This window comes from Sander vitreus, chromosome 7 (genome assembly GCF_031162955.1).
Source record: "Sander vitreus isolate 19-12246 chromosome 7, sanVit1, whole genome shotgun sequence".
NCBI classification, from domain to species: Eukaryota; Metazoa; Chordata; class Actinopteri; order Perciformes; family Percidae; genus Sander; species Sander vitreus.
This window is the reverse complement of record NC_135861.1, coordinates 20,752,790-20,773,829: the sequence shown is the minus strand read 5'-3', so window position 1 is coordinate 20,773,829 and position 21,040 is coordinate 20,752,790. Positions and strand designations below refer to the sequence as shown.

The window sequence follows — 21,040 nt, the reverse complement described above, 5'->3', positions numbered from 1 at the left end:
TTTACAAAATCATCGAACCTTTCATACTTTGCCAGTCTCTTCATCTCTCATTTTATATTTCTCTCTGTACCAAATGAGTGTTGTAAAGTCAGGGCACTCTGGCTCTGACACTATCACATTTAGACTTGGTGATAGGAATTTATCTTATTGCACTGAGGACATAATAAGAGCTTGTAGGGTTAAAAGCCCTTGATATAAAATTCAAATTACATGGTGTCGCTGCCATGCTCCGTAAGAACCTTACACCAACGCTGCTCAGAGTGTGAGAGTTGATTCCCATTGGGACCACATATGCCCCAAGATGTGTGCCAACAGTATAACATTGAAAACCCAACAAGCAGTGGCGAAGTGACGCTTGTCGCAATAATTACATTTTTCTTAGGCTGGGAGGCGTGTTCATGTGTTTCAGGCGGGAAGAAATTCTTTGTAACATAGGTCAACATGTCATAGGAATCTGTTTACTGATTGGCTGCGGGTATTATCTGGCCACAATACGTTGCAAAAAGTTAAACTATCCCTAGTCTATATCCTTCGCGTTCCACTCCGGTGCTGCAGGAAATTCCGCCGGATGCATGTATTTTTCCGTCTCCTCCTGCTTTCTTTGTGTTGGAATTTTAAATTCGGTGGATTTATGAGGACTATTGCTCCTCAGATCTCTGCATGGTAAATTGAGACAGCTAGCTAGACTATCTGTCCAATCTGAGTTTTCTCTCACACAACTATTTTGCAGCGGCTCTGTGAGGAGCGTAGCGCCGCCCATGACTATTTTGATTGGTTTAAAGAAATGCCATTAAACCAGAGCACGTTTTCCTCCCATCCCCGAATGCTGTGTTGAGTAGCCAGACTCTCCTTCAGTGCAATTTGGAGGAGGGTCTGGCAAAACGAGACTAAACTATCCCTAACTTTAGTTTGGCTGCATTTTGCCGCAGAATCAAATGGCCGCAGCTTTCTTTAGACATTGCATGGCAGCTCGCCGCTGGATGCACTTCGCTGCTGCTTGGTGTGTTTTCAGCGTAAAGCTCCCTAATAAGCCTCCCATAAAACAATATGTCGTTTGTACACTTTGGGTTTTGTACGGATTAAACAAACAAGATCAAACAAGCGGTTGCTTTATATTAAACAGGCAGATATCAATGTTCAACTCTCAGCAAGAAAGCATATAAATAGAAAAGTTTACATCACAGGAATGCATCCTCCCTGCATCCCCTAACAACAAATACAGACCCACCAAAGCTGCATTTTTTATCATTCATTCATAATTTCTTGTAACCTGCATGTTTACTGAGTCAACTGTAAATAGCATGCACATGTGACAGGATGGAATACACTGTAGAGCATATATCAATGAATTATTCAGACCTTATAGTACCCCCATTGATCTGTTAAATAAGCTTATATATATACAGAGTGGCAGGTACTTTGCCTCTCTCACAGTCTTGTTAACGGTCACTTTCTTCTTTTGTTCCCAGAGTGATAGCACGAGACAGCGCCATGGTGACGGTTGCCGTGTCCCTGTGTCGCACCACCTCTTCATTAATCTGAAGAGCTTTACTTACAACAGCATCAGCGAGGATGCAGATGTCTTCTTTTTTCTGTATGACACTCGCGAGGCCAAACAGATCAGGTACACATAACAGCCCCAAATGATCCCACGATGCAAGAGCAAACACACACACACACACACACACACACGCACACACACACGCACACACACACACACACACACACACACACACACACACACACACACACACACACACACACACACACACACACACACACACACACACACACACACACGTTTACACACTATCTCTGTCCAGCAGATTGACTGAGGCATTCTGTGGTTGACAGACACTCTCAAACTGTGAACTGGCTTCTTTTGCAGTGAGAAGTTCATGGTGAAACTGAACAAAAATGGAGGACCAAAGAATCCAGAGAAGGTTGATCGTCTGTGTGCTCTCTTCACGGTAACATATTTTCCCTTCTAGACATAAATATAAATACTCTGTATTTCAACTCTTAAAGGAACTTTTTTTTTTTTTATCCCATTTTACTTTAGGACCTGAGCAGTAAAGACTTGAAGAGAGACCTGTACATTGTTGCACATGTCATAAGAACTGGTAAATAAAATGCAGTGTTTAATGACAGAGGTTTATGGTTTATCAGTGCTCCTTCTTAGTGCGTCCCTCTCCTTTTTGTTTCCAGGTCGCATGCTGCTGAACGACTCAAAGAAAGGCCCACCTCATGTGCAGTACAGAAGGCCTTATGGCTGCGCTGTACTTGCCATGAGTGATGTTTTCCACACCATCACAGACCTCAAAGAGGAGAAGGACTTTGTGCTCAAAGTTTACACGTGAGTGTACATGTGAAGCTCTTCTTCTTGATTATAAATACAGTAGCGAAAAAAAAGAATTCCTCTTGCATTTTAAAGTGTGAAACAGAATACAATCTGTATACAGCCGTCAGTGTAATTGCTCAGTAGTTGCATGACTTCTGTACTTCTGGTAATAGAGTTTATTCAGTGAGGTGGGAATGTGTGAATGCATGACAACCTAGTGCTTCAGTGTTGATGCCTGGTGTGTTTTGACCAGAGTGATAATGAAGTGTCCTCTGAAAAATCAATAGCTGCTCACCCCGGGCCTGAGATAGGGCACTTGGCGTGTTTTGAATCTGGCTGCTTCTGTTAGGCTTCGCTACAGAGAGCCACTCCTGTACGCCAGCCAACCCAGTGAACGAGGGAGACACAGAGAAGGAGAGGGGAAGAGACCGAGAGAGATGACACTTAGATAATTGAGCAAAGTTAGAGGACAAAGAAGAATAAAAAAACACCAAGCTCAGCATTTTCTCTTGTCAGTCAACAGCTAGAATGTCTCCTTGTGTGGGCACTGTCCTCCTCAGCGTCCACTCCGGGTCAGAGGTCATTCATACACTTTGCCATCCTATTGTATGTGACATTTGTCTTGTGTAGCATTTTCAGGATAACTTTACAGCTCAGTGTGAAATAAAGATTTCCAGAATAGAAAGCTGTCGTTTTTATTGGATTCCTCTGCTGAGGCGAAGAGCTCTTCCCTTTAAAAAGCAAGCAGTGATTCAGTGCTGAGCTGCCTCCAAACTGTCGGCTCCTATAACGCTCCAGTCTGTGTATTTCCCCATGCCATCCCAGGGGCCTACGGGCCCACAGTAATGAAAAAGGCTGGTAGAGAGCTGGCTGTCAGGTTTGCTTAGTGAGCTGTGCATTTGGGCTAATGTGCTGCTTGATAGCACCTCCCCCTGCTGCTACCTTTTCTCCAGGTGTAAATCGGCTCTGGGACACATGCTGTTCATGTAGTCCCCATGCACACAATCCCGATCCCTCCACCTGGACCCACTAATGGGTGCGTTGTTAATAGCCCTACCCAACTGTCTTTCTCTCCAGATGTAACAATGAGAACGAGTGGTACCAGATACAGGAGAACATCATTCGCAAGTCCAACACAAAGTACTCCGCTCCCAGCACCAATTATGGTAAATATAATGTCTCTACTGGTCTGTTACCTGTTTGGTCTCCCCAGGATTATAGATTTGCACCTTTTTTCCCTAGACAGTGTCATGGTGAACATGCTGTCTACAGTTTTTATAGGGAACTAGTTCCTTCATAGAAATTAGTTCCAAAGACAATTGTGCCCAGCAAGGTCTGTTGATTATTCTGAGAAAACCGGACAGGAAATTTGTGTTTCTGCAGACACGTTGCTATTAACGACTATATCAAATCAATACAACTAAAATGATTAACATTATTAGACCAAGTGAATTTTCTTTTGTGTGTGAATAGTGTAGGGTTCATATGATTATATATACCATGAGATGATAAACATTTATTAACTGCCAGAAATGTTCATGTACTGTTTATACTGAAGGTAACTATCCCTTTAACATCTCAGGTTATTGCTGCTAGTGTTGTAAATTAAGTATTGGATTAACAGGGTTCTTGCATCTATTTTTGATATTTTCACATATTTAAATAAATAGTTTCACATTTGGCATTTTTGCTTTCTTGCAGAGAATTAGGTGAAAAGATTGATGCTGCTCTCATGTCGGTACGGTAAATAAGAAGCTACAGGCAGTAGCCAGTTAGCTTAGCACAAATATTAGTGACACCTAGCCTGGCTCTGTCCAAATATTTTTTTAAAAGCCTACCAGTACTTCGAAAGCTCATTAATTATTTTTTTGTTGTTGTCCCGAACACAAACAGAAGTGTACAAGACTAAACGTTGTGGTTTTACAGGGGATTATGTGAGTGGAGTGTTTTGTTGCCGTGAGCAGTGACTCCTGCTCCTGGCCAAGAAATAGAAATTGTCCTTAGCTAAGCTAATTGACTTCTGGCTGCAGCTTCATATTCAAAGGACAAATAAGAGAGTGGCATCAAAATAAGTCATCTAAAAATAAATAGGGCTGCAGAGTATTTTCTCGATTAATCGTTTGGAGTATTAAATAGTTCCCAGAGCCCTGAGTGACTTCTTCAATATTCTTGTTTTTCCTGATCTGTCCAAAGCCCAACAGTGTTCACTTTTACATCAAAGAAGAAGACCACGAAAACCATCCAAATGTTCATTTGTGAACCTGGAACCTGGAAGCAGGGAATTTCAGAGCTGTCAAACTATTCTTTTAATTCCCCTCCAATTAATTTATCTAAAAATGGTTTTACAACAAAAGTATAGAAAATATACCCTGATATTTATGAATGTCAATTAAAATTACTTCAAAATATACAACCCACCCCTAACTGTCACTAATCACCTGAAGGAGAAAACACACCAGCTCACCCATTTGGTTAGCTGCTATGAAAAGATAATGCAGCTCACTTTGTGTCTTTGGTATTATACAATCTTGCTGTGTGGATTTTTCAAAATGGCCTTACTGTAAGCGTGAACTCTCCTAATTCACTATTACTTTTCTTTTTTATGAGCGTCTCACAGTTTGATATATGACTCATGCCTCACAAAAATCTGTCACTAGATTTGTGTGGTAGCCATATTTTTCCTTGCTTCTTTACGTAATTCCACTACACCCTTTCTCCTCCCTCCCTCTGTTGTCCCTGGCTCTGATCACGTCTCTCCATCCACTCTTGTGTCTGTCTTCTCCTCCCCCACATTCTGACTAATGTCCTTTAAATACCCCTCCCAACTCCTTTCTTATTCATCCCTTCCCTTTCTTTTCTTCAATTCCACTTTCCTCCCACAACCCCACACCTCTACATTTGCACACACACACACACACACACACACACACACACACACACACACACACACACACACACACACATACTCACACAAAACTCAACCCTCCCCTCCCTTCCTGCCCCCAGGCCTCATAATTTCCCTGCAGCTGCTGCGGGGTGAGCTGGAGCAGATCAGACGGGAGAACCAGGCTGTGTTCAACAGGGCCCTGGCACTCACACGCAAACTGGGTTTCCCAGATGTCATCCTGCCAGGTAAGGAGGCAAAGAGCAGTGGGCGGTAATGTGGACAGAGAGGTTGAGGGAGGCGGTGGAGACCAGAGGCCAGATGGCTTGGAGGAATGAAAAGAGGGTAAGGTCACAGATCAGGGTACAGACGAGGCAGATGAAGGAGGACAGGGATTGGGCAAGAAGGATGTAAGAAAAGCAAGGATGGGGGTTAAAATTGAATAGAAGAAAACGGAAATGGTGTTAGAAAGATGTAGGAGAGAGCAGAATGGGCTGTGGTCTTGAGGAAATAGTCATTCAAGTAAATCTACTCAAGTACTGTACTGAAGCACAACTTTGAAGTATTTGTACTTAAGTATTTCCACTTGATGCTACTTTATATTTCTACACTTCAGAGGAAAACGTACTTTTTACTGCACTACATTTATCTGACTGCTACAGTTACTAGTTATTTTTCAGTTACATTGAACACTTTGACTAAGCTTAAAAAAGATTTGTACATTTGTACAATACTAGTGGCCTCTTGTTATATCTCCGATGCCTATGAGTTGTTAAAGTTCCTCCAACAAGACATTTTCCCTCCTAACTTCTCAGATGGTTAATTTAAATAACTGTATGAGGCCCAACGAGGTAAAGTAATCCAATATTTTACAAAAACAGAAACAATTTGAGAATAGTCACACAAAAGTCAACATTGTTTTTTCTTCTCTTGTACCTCATTAATCATCTCATGACCCCTCAAATTTATCTTGTGACCCCTTTGAGTGGACCCGACCCCAAGGTTGGTAACACTAAACTACCTAACTGTATGTAAAGTTGTTAAAACTGGACACACCTTGACTAGCTACATTAGTAAAATACATATTGATGCAGCAGTATAAACAACTAAGATTTTGAATGCAGGACTTTTACTTTTACTTACTACTACTGTAACTACACCATTGGTATTTAGGAAGCTCTCAGATTTGTCAGTCCCTATTTGCCTGAGATCGGCATTTAGGTCAGGTACTGAGAAGTTTATGAAGAGCAGAGGTCTTCAAAGAGAGAGAGAGAAAGAGAGAGAGAGAGAGAAAGGGAGAGGTGTGTGTTTATTTCGGTATATTTCATCAGATAACATTGTTCTGCTTTGTGTCTACTGAGAATGTATGATCCTCTCCTCTCTAGCTCCTCTCCAGCTCTTCTCCAGATCCAGTTAGCCTGAAATACCTCCCAATATCAACTCTTGTGACTCATCCGTCCCCAAGGAAATGACTTGGATATAAATAACTATCATCTGATTTTATATATAACTGCAATATCTTCCTCCACTGTTGCCACTGATATTTATTGCATTAAACACTGACCGCACAAAAGGGGCTGAGGCAGTCATGAGCTGCAGTGTATTACAACTCAGTGGGGTCATTTCTCATCGACAAGAACAATGGCATGTGGTCTGTGGTGCACAGCTTAGTCTTAATTTATGTTGAGCACTTGCAGTTCGTCTGTGGAACAGAGGTTGACATGTACATTATAACTTATTAACATCGCCAAGGCAGGAGACATGTTTGTTATCATAGTCTGGGAATTTCTGAGATGTCTTTGTCCTGTTGTTGTCTCTAGCTTGAACCTCAAGAGGGCAATGATTTTGCGCATGACGTCCTAGCTAGTGTGTCAAGCTTAAATGAGTGCTCTGCCGATATAGCATAGCACTCCTATAACATTATCAGTCACAATGCAAAAAAAAAAGTCAAATTCGATGCAGCAGTCTTTTTTTATTCCACGCATTCTTCTTCTTGTCAAAACCTTATGCTACATTACCTATAATTACCCAACTTGACTGCTAACAGTTTGGAGATTGGATCGGCGATTCAGGTGTGTTATGCTAATGTAGCCTCGAGCCCCGAGCCTCAAGCAGAGATGAGGAGCGGGCTACAGAGCTCTGGTAAACCTCATTTCTTTCTTTACACCATGGATGTATTAGGAGAGCTGGATACGGGGGGAAATAGCCTTCTGCCTGCCAATTTATCCCAGTTAGCCACTTGCGATATTGCAAAAATCTGTAAAAATTTCAGTAAATCTGTTGACAGAACAATGGAACTATGAACAAATTCAATTATTATTCTTTGTATTTTACATTTTATTTTTATTTTCAAATCTGTTGTCCCAAACTGACGTTGGACGTTGATCACTTGAGGCACTCCAGAGGGAACCGCAGAGGGCTTTATAAAACGTTTTAATGCGTTGCCCCAAGAGCTGTCAACAGGCTTTGATATGTTGGCGAGTTTCCCCATTAACTGTAATTTCCCCTGTGTCTTAGGTGACATACGCAATGACCTGTACCTGACCCTGGAGCGGGGGGAGTTTGAGAGGGGCGGCAAGAGTGTCCAGAAGAACATCGAAGTCACGCTCTATGTGCTTTATGCCGACGGGGACACACTCAAAGTATGACACATATGTACATGAGTTTTTGTGTTCCATATCATCCATATATGAGTCATGACTAATGTAACCTTCCTCCTATACATCCCCACATTCATTTGATACATCATTATCAGTACATGTCACTAAAAACAATCCACCATGCTCCTTTTCTTCTCAGGACTGCATCAGTTTGGGCAGTGGGGAGCCCAACACAAGTGAATATCGCTCTTTTGTCCTTTACCACAACAACAGCCCTCGCTGGAGTGAGATGGTCAAGCTTCCCATTCCCATAGATCGTTTCAGAGGATCCCACCTACGCCTTGAGTTCAGACACTGCTCCAGTGAGTCACTAATACAGCCCAGTGGCAGTCATCCCTCAGCGCACAAGATTATTAGGACAGATTGGATCACGCTCTGAGTTATACAAGTATGGTTTGTGCTGTGTAGATACAATATGATGATGCATGATATTATGATGTGCTTCCTTTCAGCTAAAGACAAAGGAGAGAAAAAATTGTTTGGTTTTGCTTTCACTCCTCTGATGAGAGAAGATGGGACCACACTGTCAGATGAAAGCCATGAGCTATATGTGTACAAGGTATGTGTAGGTTCAACCCACACATTTTAGATGTATGGTGTCTTATCTTTATCGTCAGTGTCTTTTTAACTTTGACCTTTGGTGTCTTAAGCTTTTAAATTAAAAGTCGATTGCATGGCCCAGCTGTGATGGGTTGTTTCTGTGTTGGTGGGGAGTCCTGTGCTGGGAGTCGGCAGCTGGCAGCTCTCTGTGTGTCTTTATTGTATTTTCTCAGCAGTGGACCCTGGGTCATAGTCTGCTCTGACAACATGCAATTAAATGCAACATCCATTTAGTTTCCTCTCCTGCACCAAAACATGTACACATTACACAATGATCACAACAGTTAGAGAGTTGTCTCATAATTATGATTTATGGCATTAATAAAATAATCAATGTTAACTTGTTGTTAGCATGCTAAAGTGTCACCCTCAGAATAAAACTTTTGCGTGGGAGCACAACACATTAGCAAGTAACATTAGTATGCTATGAAGCCAGAAAGCTACTCAAAGCAATATGCATATTGTGCTGACATTTTTATTTGGTTGGAGACTGGCTGGCCGCTCTACTGCAGCTACATAGAAGAGCCAATCAAATGATTCTGTGGTCCAGTGGACCAATCACCGACTTGAGAGTGCCATTGTTCCATTACTTTTTTAAACTCCAAGATGTCTCCAAAACTCAATGAATCTTTTCTTTCCCTCTGTTATCTGCCCTCTAGTGTGATGAAAATGCTACCTTCAGTAACCAGGGCCTCTACCTGAGTCTGCCCTGCTGTAAAGAGGACTTCAACAGCTGCCCCAACCTGCCGGCCAACTTGCCCTTCCAGAGAAGCCCCAAAGAAACCTTCTGGGTCTCAACGATACTATGCTCCACCAAACTCACACAAAATGGTAATCGAACACTTTAGCTCTTATTTGTATATTTTCACTTTCCATTTAATTTGATTAATTGATTCAACTCAATTTGATTTATTTTCCCTTTCTAGTGGACCTTCTGGCTCTTCTGAACTGGAAGGCCCATCCAGACAGGGTGTTGGACATCCTTGGTCGATTACGTCAGATTAGTGGAGAGGAGATTGTCAAGGTCACTGTCATAGCACTATTTATATTTTTTTATTTATTTTATATTATTCACTCAACAAAAGACATTTTCAGTTTTCTATGACAATCATTTCAGAATTAAAAAAAGGTTTTATTGCCATGTTTTTGGATGAAGGGGCTACCCTTTGTTTCTATTTTAGTTAGCAGCAAAGCATTTAATGTGATGTGTAAAGTGTTGTTCCTTTTTCTCCTCACAGTTCTTACGAGATGTCCTGGATACGCTCTTCTGTCTTTTAGATGACAACACTGATAAATACGGACCGCTGGTTTTCCAGTCACTGGTAGGAAAATTAAAGGAGCACAACCATACTCTACTATATGATTTATTTTGCCTGTAAGCAGAGGAAATAAGCATAACATCTCTCTCTCTCTCTCTCTCTCTCTCTGTATATGTATATATATATATATATATATATATATATATATATATATATATATATATATATATATATATATATATGTGTGTGTGTGTGTGTGTTTAGGTGTTCATCATTAACCTGCTCAGGGACAGCCGTTTCTACCACTTCAGACCTGTCATGGACTCCTACATCCAAAACCACTTTGCTGGAGCTTTGGCATACAAGTACAACAACAAAGCACATACAACAATCTGAATTTAGATAGTTACAAAGTCACACTTGATATTGACTCTCATAATTTTAAACTATGATTTACTGCAGAGAGCTGATTCGATGTCTGAAGTGGTACATGGACCGCTCAGCTGAGGTCGTCCGACAGGACCACATCCAGGAAGCCATGAGGGTAAAGTATCACACACACTTCCTTCTGGTCTGCCCTGGCTCCCTTTACTGGGATTAATTAGTCGGAAATGGCAACAGACAGACTGATAAGGAGTAATGTGACTCCATATACAGCCTCAGTAAGTGACTTCCATGCTGAGAGAAAGTTATATAAAATCTCTGCAGATATTGAAATGTGCAGAGTGAGACATTTCCACAGGGTCTTTGAATTTCCTTTTCCCGATGAGATCATGTGAAGAGGTATTTTCTTACGAGACCTGAAAATTGGAAACATTTGTTTTATGTATTGATTTTCTCTGGATGATCAACCACAAACCCATTCAGTGCTCAGTGTTTTTTCATTGTGAGGGAATTTATAGTACGAAATTATGTGTATCTTTGCTGACTGTGTGTCTCCGTCTGCTTCCTGCCGACACCCCCCTCAGGCTCTGGAGTACCTGTTCAAGTTCATCGTCCAGTCACGTATCCTGTACTCGAGAGCCACCTGCGGGATGGAGGAGGAGCAGTTTAGAGCGAGCATCCAAGAGCTCTTCCAGTCCATCCGCTTCGTCCTGAGTCTGGACAGCCGCAGCTCAGAGAACCTGGTGTTCACACAGGTCAGATACTTCACACAGCATGACAAACACTGTCTAACTGTTCTGACGACGTACAGTGTGTCACCTGCTTGGAAGTCTTATTTTATCTTTGGTTATATTTGTTTATTTTCTCTTTTATTCATCCTCTTAGTTTGCAGTCACGATTAATTGATTCATTTTTGTTTGTTAACTTGTTTCTCGTTTCATTCTTTTTACTTATTTCACTTTTCATTCCGTGCATTTTGTGACCGATGCTTCAGTCTCGCACCCCACTGTTGTCCTATCCTTGTATTGCTCTGGGACATTTTAGGGGTGTAATCAGCTGCATGCCTGTCTGTGGACATGCCTGGGGCTCTCATCCATCTCAGTAAGTCACAGCGCCCCCCTGTGTTGGTTCCACAATGCAGCAGATGCTTTGTGTCCAGGATGATGTATTCTTAAATAACTGCTATGCAGTCTGTGAAAAGAGATCAATTGTGTTCCTCTGTTAAGATCCTGGTGCTCCTTTTAGAAGATAAACAGCAAGTTGAAGTTTGGGCTGTTTTGTTTTGTGTCAGTGTCACTCAGAAAGAGCAATATTTGTTAAAAGTGGTAATTTTTGTGATGTTTTTATTCATGTAATTGTAGCTTCTTTGATTTCATATGCACACTTCATATTCCTTCTTCCTTTGTCCACCTCCCAGGCGGCACTGTTGAACAGTTTCCCTGATATCTTTGATGAGCTGCTGCAGATGTTCACCGTTCAGGAGGTAGCCGAATATGTCAGGGGCACCCTAGGGAGCATGCCCAGCACTGTGGACATTGGCCAGTCTATGGATGTAGTCAAACTGCAGTCCATTGCTCGTACAGTTGAGAGCCGCCTCTTCTTCTTCCCTGGTGAGACAAACATGAATGTTTATGCAAAGTGTTATCTTTCTCTGAAGAGACCAAAACAACCATATATGTAAGTCTAATGTGCATACAGTGCTTTTCAGTCTCATCCTCACTCTGTCTCCTTTTTTTTTCTTCTCTTCCCTCAGAGTCTCGAAGTATTCTGTTGCCGGTGGTTCTGCATCACATCCACCTGCATCTGCGCCAGCAGAGGGAGCTGCTCATCTGTTCTGGGATCCTTGGCAGCATCTTTTCCATAATTAAGACTAGCTCCATGGTACAGTAAATTATACCATATACATACTTAACATATATGACTTAAAATCACATGTGATTACAAAAAAGTTAAATTGAATTAGTAAAGACAATATAAAATGCCTATTTCCTTTTAAAATATATTATATCATGGAAATGCAGCTGTAGCATGTTAGCACAAACAGTAAAGCATTAAGCAGCATGTTTGCATCTCTGTGTGTCTCAGGAGTCTTCTGTTCAGGAGGAAGTGGAGATGATGGTGGAGAGCCTTCTGGATGTGCTGCTGCAGACTCTGCTGTCCATCATGAGCAAGTCTCACTCTGTGGAGACATCCAGAGGACAACGCTGTCCCCAGTGCACTGCCGAGATAACGGTAAGCTACCACTCATATGTGCCTCTTGGATGTGCAATAAAAACAGGTGGAATTTTAGTTCATAGTTTGAGTTGATTAACCTTTTTGAATATGTGTGCCCATATCTGTCATTTTCTTTTTGTGCAGGGGGAGTATGTTTCCTGTCTTCTCTCTCTGCTCCGGCAGATGACAGAGATCCATTTTCACCATCTACTCAACAACTTCCATAGCAAAGAGGAGCTGAAGGTGGGGAACTCTTACATAGCTGTGCTTGATCACAGCATTTTGCTGCAGCCTACTTACTGCATACCTTGACTGCATACACTTTTAAAATATATTCCTTTGCAGGAGTTCCTTTTGAAGATCTTCTGCGTGTTCCGCAATCTGATGAAACTGACTATCTTCCCCCGAGACTGGAGCGTCATGAGGCTTCTTACTAGTCAGTGAGTCTGCTTTTCCATTTCTATCATGCAGTCTTCTTTGTCCCAGAGAAGGTAAGGGGATACAGCCAACCATTAGATCAGACTCTCTTCAGATAATCCTGCTCTGAGGTGACACTTGTGTTGCAAATGTTTTCATCTGTTTTTGGCATCTACCTCGTTTTGTAAGCTGACAGTGTTATTTTGCTTTCTACAGTATCATCGTAGTGACAACACAGTTCCTGTCTCCGGCTCTGCACAAGAACTTCTCAGAGGCAGATTTTGATTTCAAGGTGTGTCTGAAAAACAGGAGGCTAGTATTTAGCAAACCCACCACACCATGAAGCCACAAACTAACTAACTAACTAAACTGTGATGCTTTTCCATAATTCAATTTCTGAAGCTAGTGTAATGATTCAATGTAACATTTATTAATTTTTGTTTTTGTCTGTTGTGTGTGTTAGGTGTGGAACTCCTTTTTCAGCCTCACTGTACTGTACATCAACCAGCCCAGTCTGCAGCTGGAGGCGCTCGGCCCGGCGAAGAGAAAGAAAGTCCTGGACAAGTAAGAAACTGCCATAGATTCATTGTGTGCATTCTCTCCAACACATGTTAATTATTAATCAAACTTTTTATACCTCAATGTCCACTCTTTGTAGGCATGGAGATATGAGAGTGATGATGGCTTATGAGCTCTTCAGCATGTGGCAAAAATTAGGTGCGTCAGACAGCCTGACTCCACACACACATACAGTATCACAGTGGACCACCTCCATCTAGATTTTTATAAAAAAAAAATTAACGAGAACAATGGCTCCTATCTATATGAATCTATGTAATCCAGGTGACAACAAGCCCCACTTCATCCCAGGAATGATGGGTCCCTTCCTTGGTGTCACACTGGTGCCTCAGACCGAGGTTAGAAATATCATGATTCCAATTTTCCACGACATGATGGATTGGGAGCAGAGGAAAAACGGCAACTTCAAACAGGTCATTATGACATTATTTTCTCTCTAAAGTACAGATTGTGTACCATGGTATGTTGTTTGTCACATAACATACCCACATCTTTTGGCTGAGTGTGTGTGTGTGTGTGTGTGTGTGTGTGTGTGTGTGTGTGTGTGTGTGTGTGTGTGTGTGTGTGTGTGTAGGTGGAAGCAGAGCTGATGGATAAGCTGGACAGCATGGTGTCGGATGGAAAAGGCGATGATAATCACAGAGAGCTCTTCAGCCTTTTGTAAGCATCAAACCTGTGTTGAGTGAGCCTGTGGAGTTATACTCAGAAAGATGCTGCTCTCAAAGTATTTCCCTCTAACGTACTGCTCTGTGTTGTTTGACTGTCACACCGCAGGACCCAGCTGTTTGGTCCTTATCCAAGGTGAGGTGTAACACCCTCACTGCTAAGACTAAGACTCCTAGTGATTTATAGCTATTCACTTCCTGTGCTTGTCACCTTTAGTAAGAGTATCTTATTTTCTCTGCAGCCTGCTGGAGAAGATAGAGCAGGAGACCTGGAGAGAGACAGGGATCTCATTCGTCACATCAGTCACAAGACTTGTCGAGCGATTACTGGATTACAGGTATGCTGAGATTAAGTTGCACATTATAACTCTAATGGGATCATGAAATTGAGAAAAAATATATACTTTTCATTTTTAGGGACTGCATGAAAGGAGATGAGATGGAGAACAAGAAAATTGGTGGTTCTGTCAACCTCATGGTGAGACATTCATGGCAGTGCTTTTTAGATTTTAGAAACATGTTGAGGATGAATAAATAATTCTACACATGCAATAAGATTTTAACCATTCTTTTTCATTCAATCCCAGAACTTCTACAAATCAGAGGTCAACAAGGAGGATATGTACATCCGTTACATCCACAAGCTGTGTGACCTGCATCTCCATGCAGAGGACTACACAGGTAAGGGAGATTACTGGGTCATTTTTTGTGATGGTGCATGCTTCATGGCGGAGCTTTTGTTCCGGGTAAAGTAGCATTTCTATTTGGTGAACGCAGGTTTTATTTTCTCTCATTTGCTCTGTTGCTCTGCATGTGCTGTCTCTATCCTTTCATTGGATTTTACCAATAGAGGCACCTAGAGAAGTAGTAGAATATATGTAGTAGGTGGGAAAAAGCACGACATGTAAAGCAGAATCATGGCTATATGTTTTGGGGTTTGAGGCCCTGCATACCGATGGCCCACTCACACAGGCCATTTCACTTGTTTTAGCTGATTATACATCTTCTCAATGTGTAGTCCGACAATGTCCAGCCAGTTTGAGGGAGCGGGTGAGTTTAACTATACATTCAGGAAATTCTGATTGTTTTATTCCTTGTTTTATAACTGCATGGCAAACTAATACAAACAGCAGAGAAGGTGGAATGCTGCTTGGCTGTAGTGAGTGCAAGGACAGTGACAGAGATAAATGATAAAATGCTATATAACTTTGTGGACTGCTGTTTAGAGCCTGCTAGCTTCCGCAGTTTATAGGTACAACTCCATCATTAATCTTTATGATTCTTATTAGTACATGGAACCCGATGACCTCCCATACTTCCCAGCATACCTCCACCCACCTTTAACCTGAGTAGAGGTTTAACTAGCAAGAGTAACTGAAAAAAATTGATTGTGCAGGGGCTTTAAAGGTGATAGTTTCAGGCCTGGATACCTTTTTACAGAAAACAGTTCTCTGTAGATAATCAAAATAATTCCAGCAGATCTGCCCTCAGCAATTAGACAAAGAAAAGAGTCTGGTGGCATCGTCTTATAAAAACTGGTAAAACTCAACCCCAGCATTTATATCACAGTTGTCCATTCTATATTAGAAAAAGAGAACATTTGTTATTTTTAGGGGTGGGGTGGGGGGGGAGTTATAGTAAATTTTATTCAGTTCTGGTAATGCCACTCTCAATCATGTAAAAAGGAAATCAGGGGAAGTTGTCAGTTTATGTATTCGTGTAAATGGCTTAAGTGTTCTTGATTTACTCATATTACTGGCAGTGGTGGCTTTATTGTGTGCATGTAGCCAAAAGTGACTAATTAAACAAATCATATTCATAAATAACACTAAAGAAAACTATGAATTCAACATAGAAAAAGCATAATTTGTATTTGGTTTTATACTGTGGATTCAATGGATTCATGTTGTACTGTTTATTTAGAACATAAACTAATAATTATACTTTTCGATTAATCTATAAAATGAGAGTTTTACCAAGTAACACTCAAAAGCCCAACAGTATTTAATTTATTATCTCATAAGACAAAGAAGCAAATCTTCACAATTGAGAAGCTTTTTCTGTCAATCGACTAATCGATTAATCAACTGATCGTTTCAGCTCTAGTTTATAATTTCTTTTCTTATAGTTTAAAGCCAAGACAGTCAGATGTCTAAGGAACTATTTTAATATGACAGATATAACTAATATTGTGTTTCTATGTGTCTGTGTAAAACTGAAAATACATATTAAATAGTAGAGTGAAGACAAATTTTACAGAATCCTGATTTTAATTTGACCATTGTGCCAAAGCAACTGAGAGCAGCGGATAGGATTTCAACTGTGCAGGTGCCTTTTGCTCCTCTGGCCACCAATATGCCAAAACATACTCACCATGCTCTGGGCTAATTGTGCTTTAAGCCATTGACTGAGCTTTGTGCCATTCACCATCTGTTCACGAAAACTGAACCCAAAAAGATATCATCACTGAGGCCAGACTGAGCAGACTGTTCAACATCTGTAGCTTTACTAGATAGCAGATAATACCCTTTTATTCTGAAGACCTTTGACCTGTATCCCCTCAACAACAGAGGCAGCGTTTACCTTGCTGCTGTACTGGGAGCTGCTGCAGTGGGAGGACCGGCCTCTCAGGGATTTCCTCCACTACCCCTGTCAGAGTGAGTGGCAACGTAAGGAGAACCTGAGTCGTAAGATCCTCCACTACTTCAACAAGGGCAAGGCAAGTGCATTTTTATAGCTTTATCTCTCGCTCCTGTTTTGACTGACTTTCAAGCCAGTATTTCAGGCCTTTGGCCACTGCAACTGAGGCTCACATAGTAAAACGTGAAAATGGAGGCAAGGCCAAGTTAACTTTACAGTGATGGAGCAGTATTGGTAGGTTCGTGCTGGATAAGGCATATCAGAAACTAAATCAACATTAGATCACATTTAGTTTCATAGATTTCTTTTTTTTTTTTACAATGTTCAAGTGGTTGTTTTTTCTCATCTGCAGTGCAGCTTTTCCCAAATGTAATTATGTTGTGCCCTCATTAACATTAGGAGTGAGACAGAATCTTGCTGTGTTTCTTATATTCTTTCTCAAAGTTTTTGTTTATCATGTTTTATATCAAAACTTACTTACGTGCTTAGACTAGATTATACAGTGGTGGTGGAGAAGTACTGAGATCCTTTACTTAAGTAAAAGTATCAATACCACAGTGTTAAAATACTACAGCTTTAAAGTCTAAAATTCAAAATGTTACTTCTGTAAAAGTACAGCAATATTGGTAAAACATGTATACTGTAATACATATAGAAGACTTGTTATGCAAAACACTAGCTGCCAAGATTGTTATATTATTATACATATATTATATTTTGATTATTACTAACGAGGTTATACATTTATGTAAGTAGCATTTAATGTAGCCTGTGAACGTGGAGCTAATTTGAACTACTTTATATACTGCAGGGTAGTTAAATATTTAACAGTTATTATATTTTACAAGCTGACCATATGTTTTCAATATCAAATATTATCATTTACAGCAAGATAAATGTTGTGAAATAAGAAAAGTAAGTACCTTAATACTTCACTTAAATAAATGTACTTTCCACCACAGGTTTTTTAGCTAAAGCAACATCCTTTCTACAGCGTTGAGAGCATTAACAGAACTGCGGATTATCAAAACAACATCATATAATTGTCATTGCCTTGGCATATATCATGAACAGTGTTGGGCAAGTTACTTTTAAAAAGTAATTAGTTATAGTTACTAGTTACTTCTTCCAAAAAATAACTAAATCAGTTATACAGTTACAAATTATCAAAGTAACTAGTTACTTCAGAAAGTAACTATTGCGTTACTTTCAAGTACATTTTTAAATGCTCAAATGTGACCCCACCTCCACCTACCCCTCTTTAATGGAACCTCAAAATACTTGTGCATGTTCAATTATTTATGATAAATCTGAATATTATAATGAAATGGACACACATTATTAACAGAAACAATGTACACAAATCTAAACTATTTTAATGTTGCTGTGGGACAAAGTGAGATTAGCCTCCAATCAAATGCCATGTATGTAGATATTATATTTATATAGTGGATCGATACAAATAACACAACACCTCAACAGGCCACAACTGGGCAAAATTAAATAATGCTTGTTAAGCACTATACCAAAAATAAATAACAAATATATACACTCTTTTTAGTGCAAATAACGTAAGTGGCCTGATCTTTATACCTATATACGCCATACCTGTCTCTCTCTCTCTCGTTGACTGACTCGCTTGTGTTGTTTGTTGTGTGTCCGACTGCGTGCTTTCGAACACCCGCCCAACTCTACCTCTGATTGGCTAACCATGACATTTTACTCAACCTCAGCCAATCGTCAGCATTTATGCGCTTGCGTCGTGCACTGCCCACTAACCAAGGAAGAACAGTAAAAAAAAAGTATTTGCCTCTCGGCTCAGACTCAGAGATCTAGTTGGTCTGATGAAATGAAAAAAAAATAGTAACGCGCCGCATTTTTTGGCAGTAACGGTAACGGCGTTATTAAGATGGGAAGAGTAATCAATTAGATTACTCGTTACTGAAAGAAAGTAACGCCGTTAGTAACACCCTTTATAATGCTGTTATTCCCATCACTGATCATGAAATAGTTTTCTGTACTAAAGCAAACTCTGAATATTATATAATTTAAATACAAACATGCAACCTTTGCCCATATCGACAGTACTATTGAGGAAGGGTCAGATGTCTGCTCAAATGTGATTTGCTTCCCCGAATCACTCCTCCCTGGCTGGCATTCATCCACAAAATTAAATTAGTTGACTGGTCTCTGTGCTTTGGAGAGGACAATGCCCTCTGGACTCTGGGAGCAGCTGAGGAGGAAATAAAAGTGGCCTCCTTTATTAACTCTTTGTCATCTCTAGTTTTTATTGCAGCTCTAACAGAAAAGAAAAAGGTAGCCTGTGTGTACCTGTGGAATCATGTTGTCATGCTGTTACGAATGTTAAAATTCTTCCAGTACAAATAGAAATGTACATGTGCTTAAAGAGCAACATACAGGCTGGCGACCGCAGTGAATTAATGGTTAGGTAGAAGACTTTGAAAAAAAATAAAAATATATATATATATATATATATATGTACTACACAGCGTGTCATTTCCTTTTTTACTGCATACTCAAGAAGTACTCTAACATTAAAATGCAAGATATTTTATTTTGAAAACATGTAACAATATAATATATTATATATGTAGTCAATTTTATTATTTTATTAGGAAAATTCTATAAACAGAAGATAAGTGTAGTTTTAATACGACAGCTCCCTGTTCCCCTAGGTAAACATGAATTGTTTTTTTCTTCTACTAAATTAGTTAAAATTATACAAAAGTTTGTGTTCTTCTTCTTCTGAATTTCTTCCCATATGGCATGTTAAACATAAAATCATACATTAACTGTTCATATAACGATCTCCACGAAACATAAAGTACAAGTCTGAAAGAAATGTAACCTGCAAGTGTTGTTTTTATTTATTGTTACTGTAGAATTTAAAATAAACAGAAAGGCACGACGAGATGTTCACATACAACTTTTCAGTTATCACACACATTTTGAAGCTATATTGAATTCCAAATATGATATTTCTACTTTTAGCTCCAACCTTTGGAACTATAGCTCAGCAGGCAAACCAGACTCCTATAGACTCTGATGAAGGTGTTTTTGTCTGTTTCGTTTCATGTTGTTGCTGTATTTATCTGTCAGCTGTCTCAGTGATTCTTCCAGCAACTTTATTTTTTGTATACTTTCTCCTAGTACTCTGATGTTTCCTAATTTCACACAGTTATTTTAATGATAATAATATCTTTATTATCAGGGATAAATTAAGCTTTATTGATATGTTCCATTCATCTCAGTTATATCTGATTTTGCAGTGCTGGGAATATGGAATCTCTCTCTGCCGGGAGCTGGCTTTCCAGTACGAGACTTTATATGATTATCAGAGCCTCAGCTGGATACGGGTAAGTCAAGTCTTCGTGCGTCCTGTTATTATCAAACAAGCTTCCTCTGTGATGCTGAAGTCAGATTTTTAGCTCCCTCTTTCATTGTCATTCTCTGATGTGCTGTGAAGTGCATATAGCACAAACACAATGTCCTAATTACCTGTGCACAGCCACACTCATCAGGACATGCAGAGGATTCAGTAATGTGTGTCATTAAGTCATTATTCATCATGACTCTTTTGCATGTTTATTATTCTGTGACAGAAAATGGAGGCAGCGTATTATGACAACATCATTGAGCAGCAGAGGATTGAGCCGGAGTTCTTCAGAATGGGCTTCTATGGCAGGAAGTTTCCTTTCTTCCTCAGGGTAAGACCTACTGAATCTAGTCTCATCTTTGTCTGTCCTGACACAGTTATGTTTCTGCTCATGCGGACAGCTACAGTAGAACATTACAATAAATAAAAAACTGTAAATCTAGCCAGGGAGTTAATTTATTCCTAGCAGCCAAATGCAATTCTTAATTACCTATATGCTATGCCTATTGTATTTCATTAAAGCAGTTATAGTCAATGTTTTCATAATAGCATTATGTATCAAATGACAATGTGAAAAAAATGTGACATTGTGAAAGGTGTTGCTCTTGATGATGAATTTACAAGGAATTCTTAATCTCAATCTGTAGCTCCATTTGGCTTTATGGAGCTTCATAGTGATTTTCAGCTCATTGTTTAGCTGTTCGCCACACTTTTACTGTTTTGGTTCACTCTAACCGCTCCCATACATTGGTTTCGGTCACAGCAGGCAGCTGTTTTCAGCACAAAAAGCTCAAAAAGCCCACCAAACACTAAGAACCAAGCAGCAGACACACACAGTTAGTGACTAGCTGATGAACATAATGGAGCATTTTGCAACTGAAGAGACATATATATATATATATTGATAAGGACTAGAAACAGAGCTTAAATGAGAGTGAATATTAGACTTGATTTGCCAGGTGGCCAAATGCACGACTCCAAATGAATGATAATGTCGTTT

General features: G+C 40.0%; 1 protein-coding gene across 1 annotated transcript in view; it reads left to right on the top strand.

The window, feature by feature from the left end:
- Positions 1 to 21,040, top strand: part of LOC144521025 (dedicator of cytokinesis protein 3-like) — a 48,223-nt gene that overhangs the window by 17,746 nt on the left and 9,437 nt on the right. Inside the window, exons 9-40 of the mRNA XM_078255230.1 lie at positions 1,470 to 1,624; positions 1,889 to 1,970; positions 2,063 to 2,123; positions 2,209 to 2,356; positions 3,419 to 3,507; positions 5,348 to 5,473; positions 7,743 to 7,867; positions 8,025 to 8,187; positions 8,338 to 8,444; positions 9,145 to 9,316; positions 9,412 to 9,509; positions 9,724 to 9,807; positions 10,009 to 10,109; positions 10,207 to 10,288; positions 10,713 to 10,883; positions 11,546 to 11,738; positions 11,882 to 12,009; positions 12,214 to 12,360; positions 12,487 to 12,585; positions 12,688 to 12,782; positions 12,976 to 13,051; positions 13,223 to 13,323; positions 13,418 to 13,476; positions 13,603 to 13,751; positions 13,913 to 13,998; positions 14,113 to 14,139; positions 14,246 to 14,341; positions 14,421 to 14,481; positions 14,591 to 14,684; positions 16,574 to 16,722; positions 19,934 to 20,020; positions 20,267 to 20,371. Of these exons, the coding sequence (XP_078111356.1) occupies positions 1,470 to 1,624; positions 1,889 to 1,970; positions 2,063 to 2,123; positions 2,209 to 2,356; positions 3,419 to 3,507; positions 5,348 to 5,473; positions 7,743 to 7,867; positions 8,025 to 8,187; positions 8,338 to 8,444; positions 9,145 to 9,316; positions 9,412 to 9,509; positions 9,724 to 9,807; positions 10,009 to 10,109; positions 10,207 to 10,288; positions 10,713 to 10,883; positions 11,546 to 11,738; positions 11,882 to 12,009; positions 12,214 to 12,360; positions 12,487 to 12,585; positions 12,688 to 12,782; positions 12,976 to 13,051; positions 13,223 to 13,323; positions 13,418 to 13,476; positions 13,603 to 13,751; positions 13,913 to 13,998; positions 14,113 to 14,139; positions 14,246 to 14,341; positions 14,421 to 14,481; positions 14,591 to 14,684; positions 16,574 to 16,722; positions 19,934 to 20,020; positions 20,267 to 20,371 (3,516 nt within the window). The remainder of the gene's footprint in view (positions 1 to 1,469; positions 1,625 to 1,888; positions 1,971 to 2,062; positions 2,124 to 2,208; positions 2,357 to 3,418; positions 3,508 to 5,347; positions 5,474 to 7,742; positions 7,868 to 8,024; positions 8,188 to 8,337; positions 8,445 to 9,144; positions 9,317 to 9,411; positions 9,510 to 9,723; positions 9,808 to 10,008; positions 10,110 to 10,206; positions 10,289 to 10,712; positions 10,884 to 11,545; positions 11,739 to 11,881; positions 12,010 to 12,213; positions 12,361 to 12,486; positions 12,586 to 12,687; positions 12,783 to 12,975; positions 13,052 to 13,222; positions 13,324 to 13,417; positions 13,477 to 13,602; positions 13,752 to 13,912; positions 13,999 to 14,112; positions 14,140 to 14,245; positions 14,342 to 14,420; positions 14,482 to 14,590; positions 14,685 to 16,573; positions 16,723 to 19,933; positions 20,021 to 20,266; positions 20,372 to 21,040) is intronic.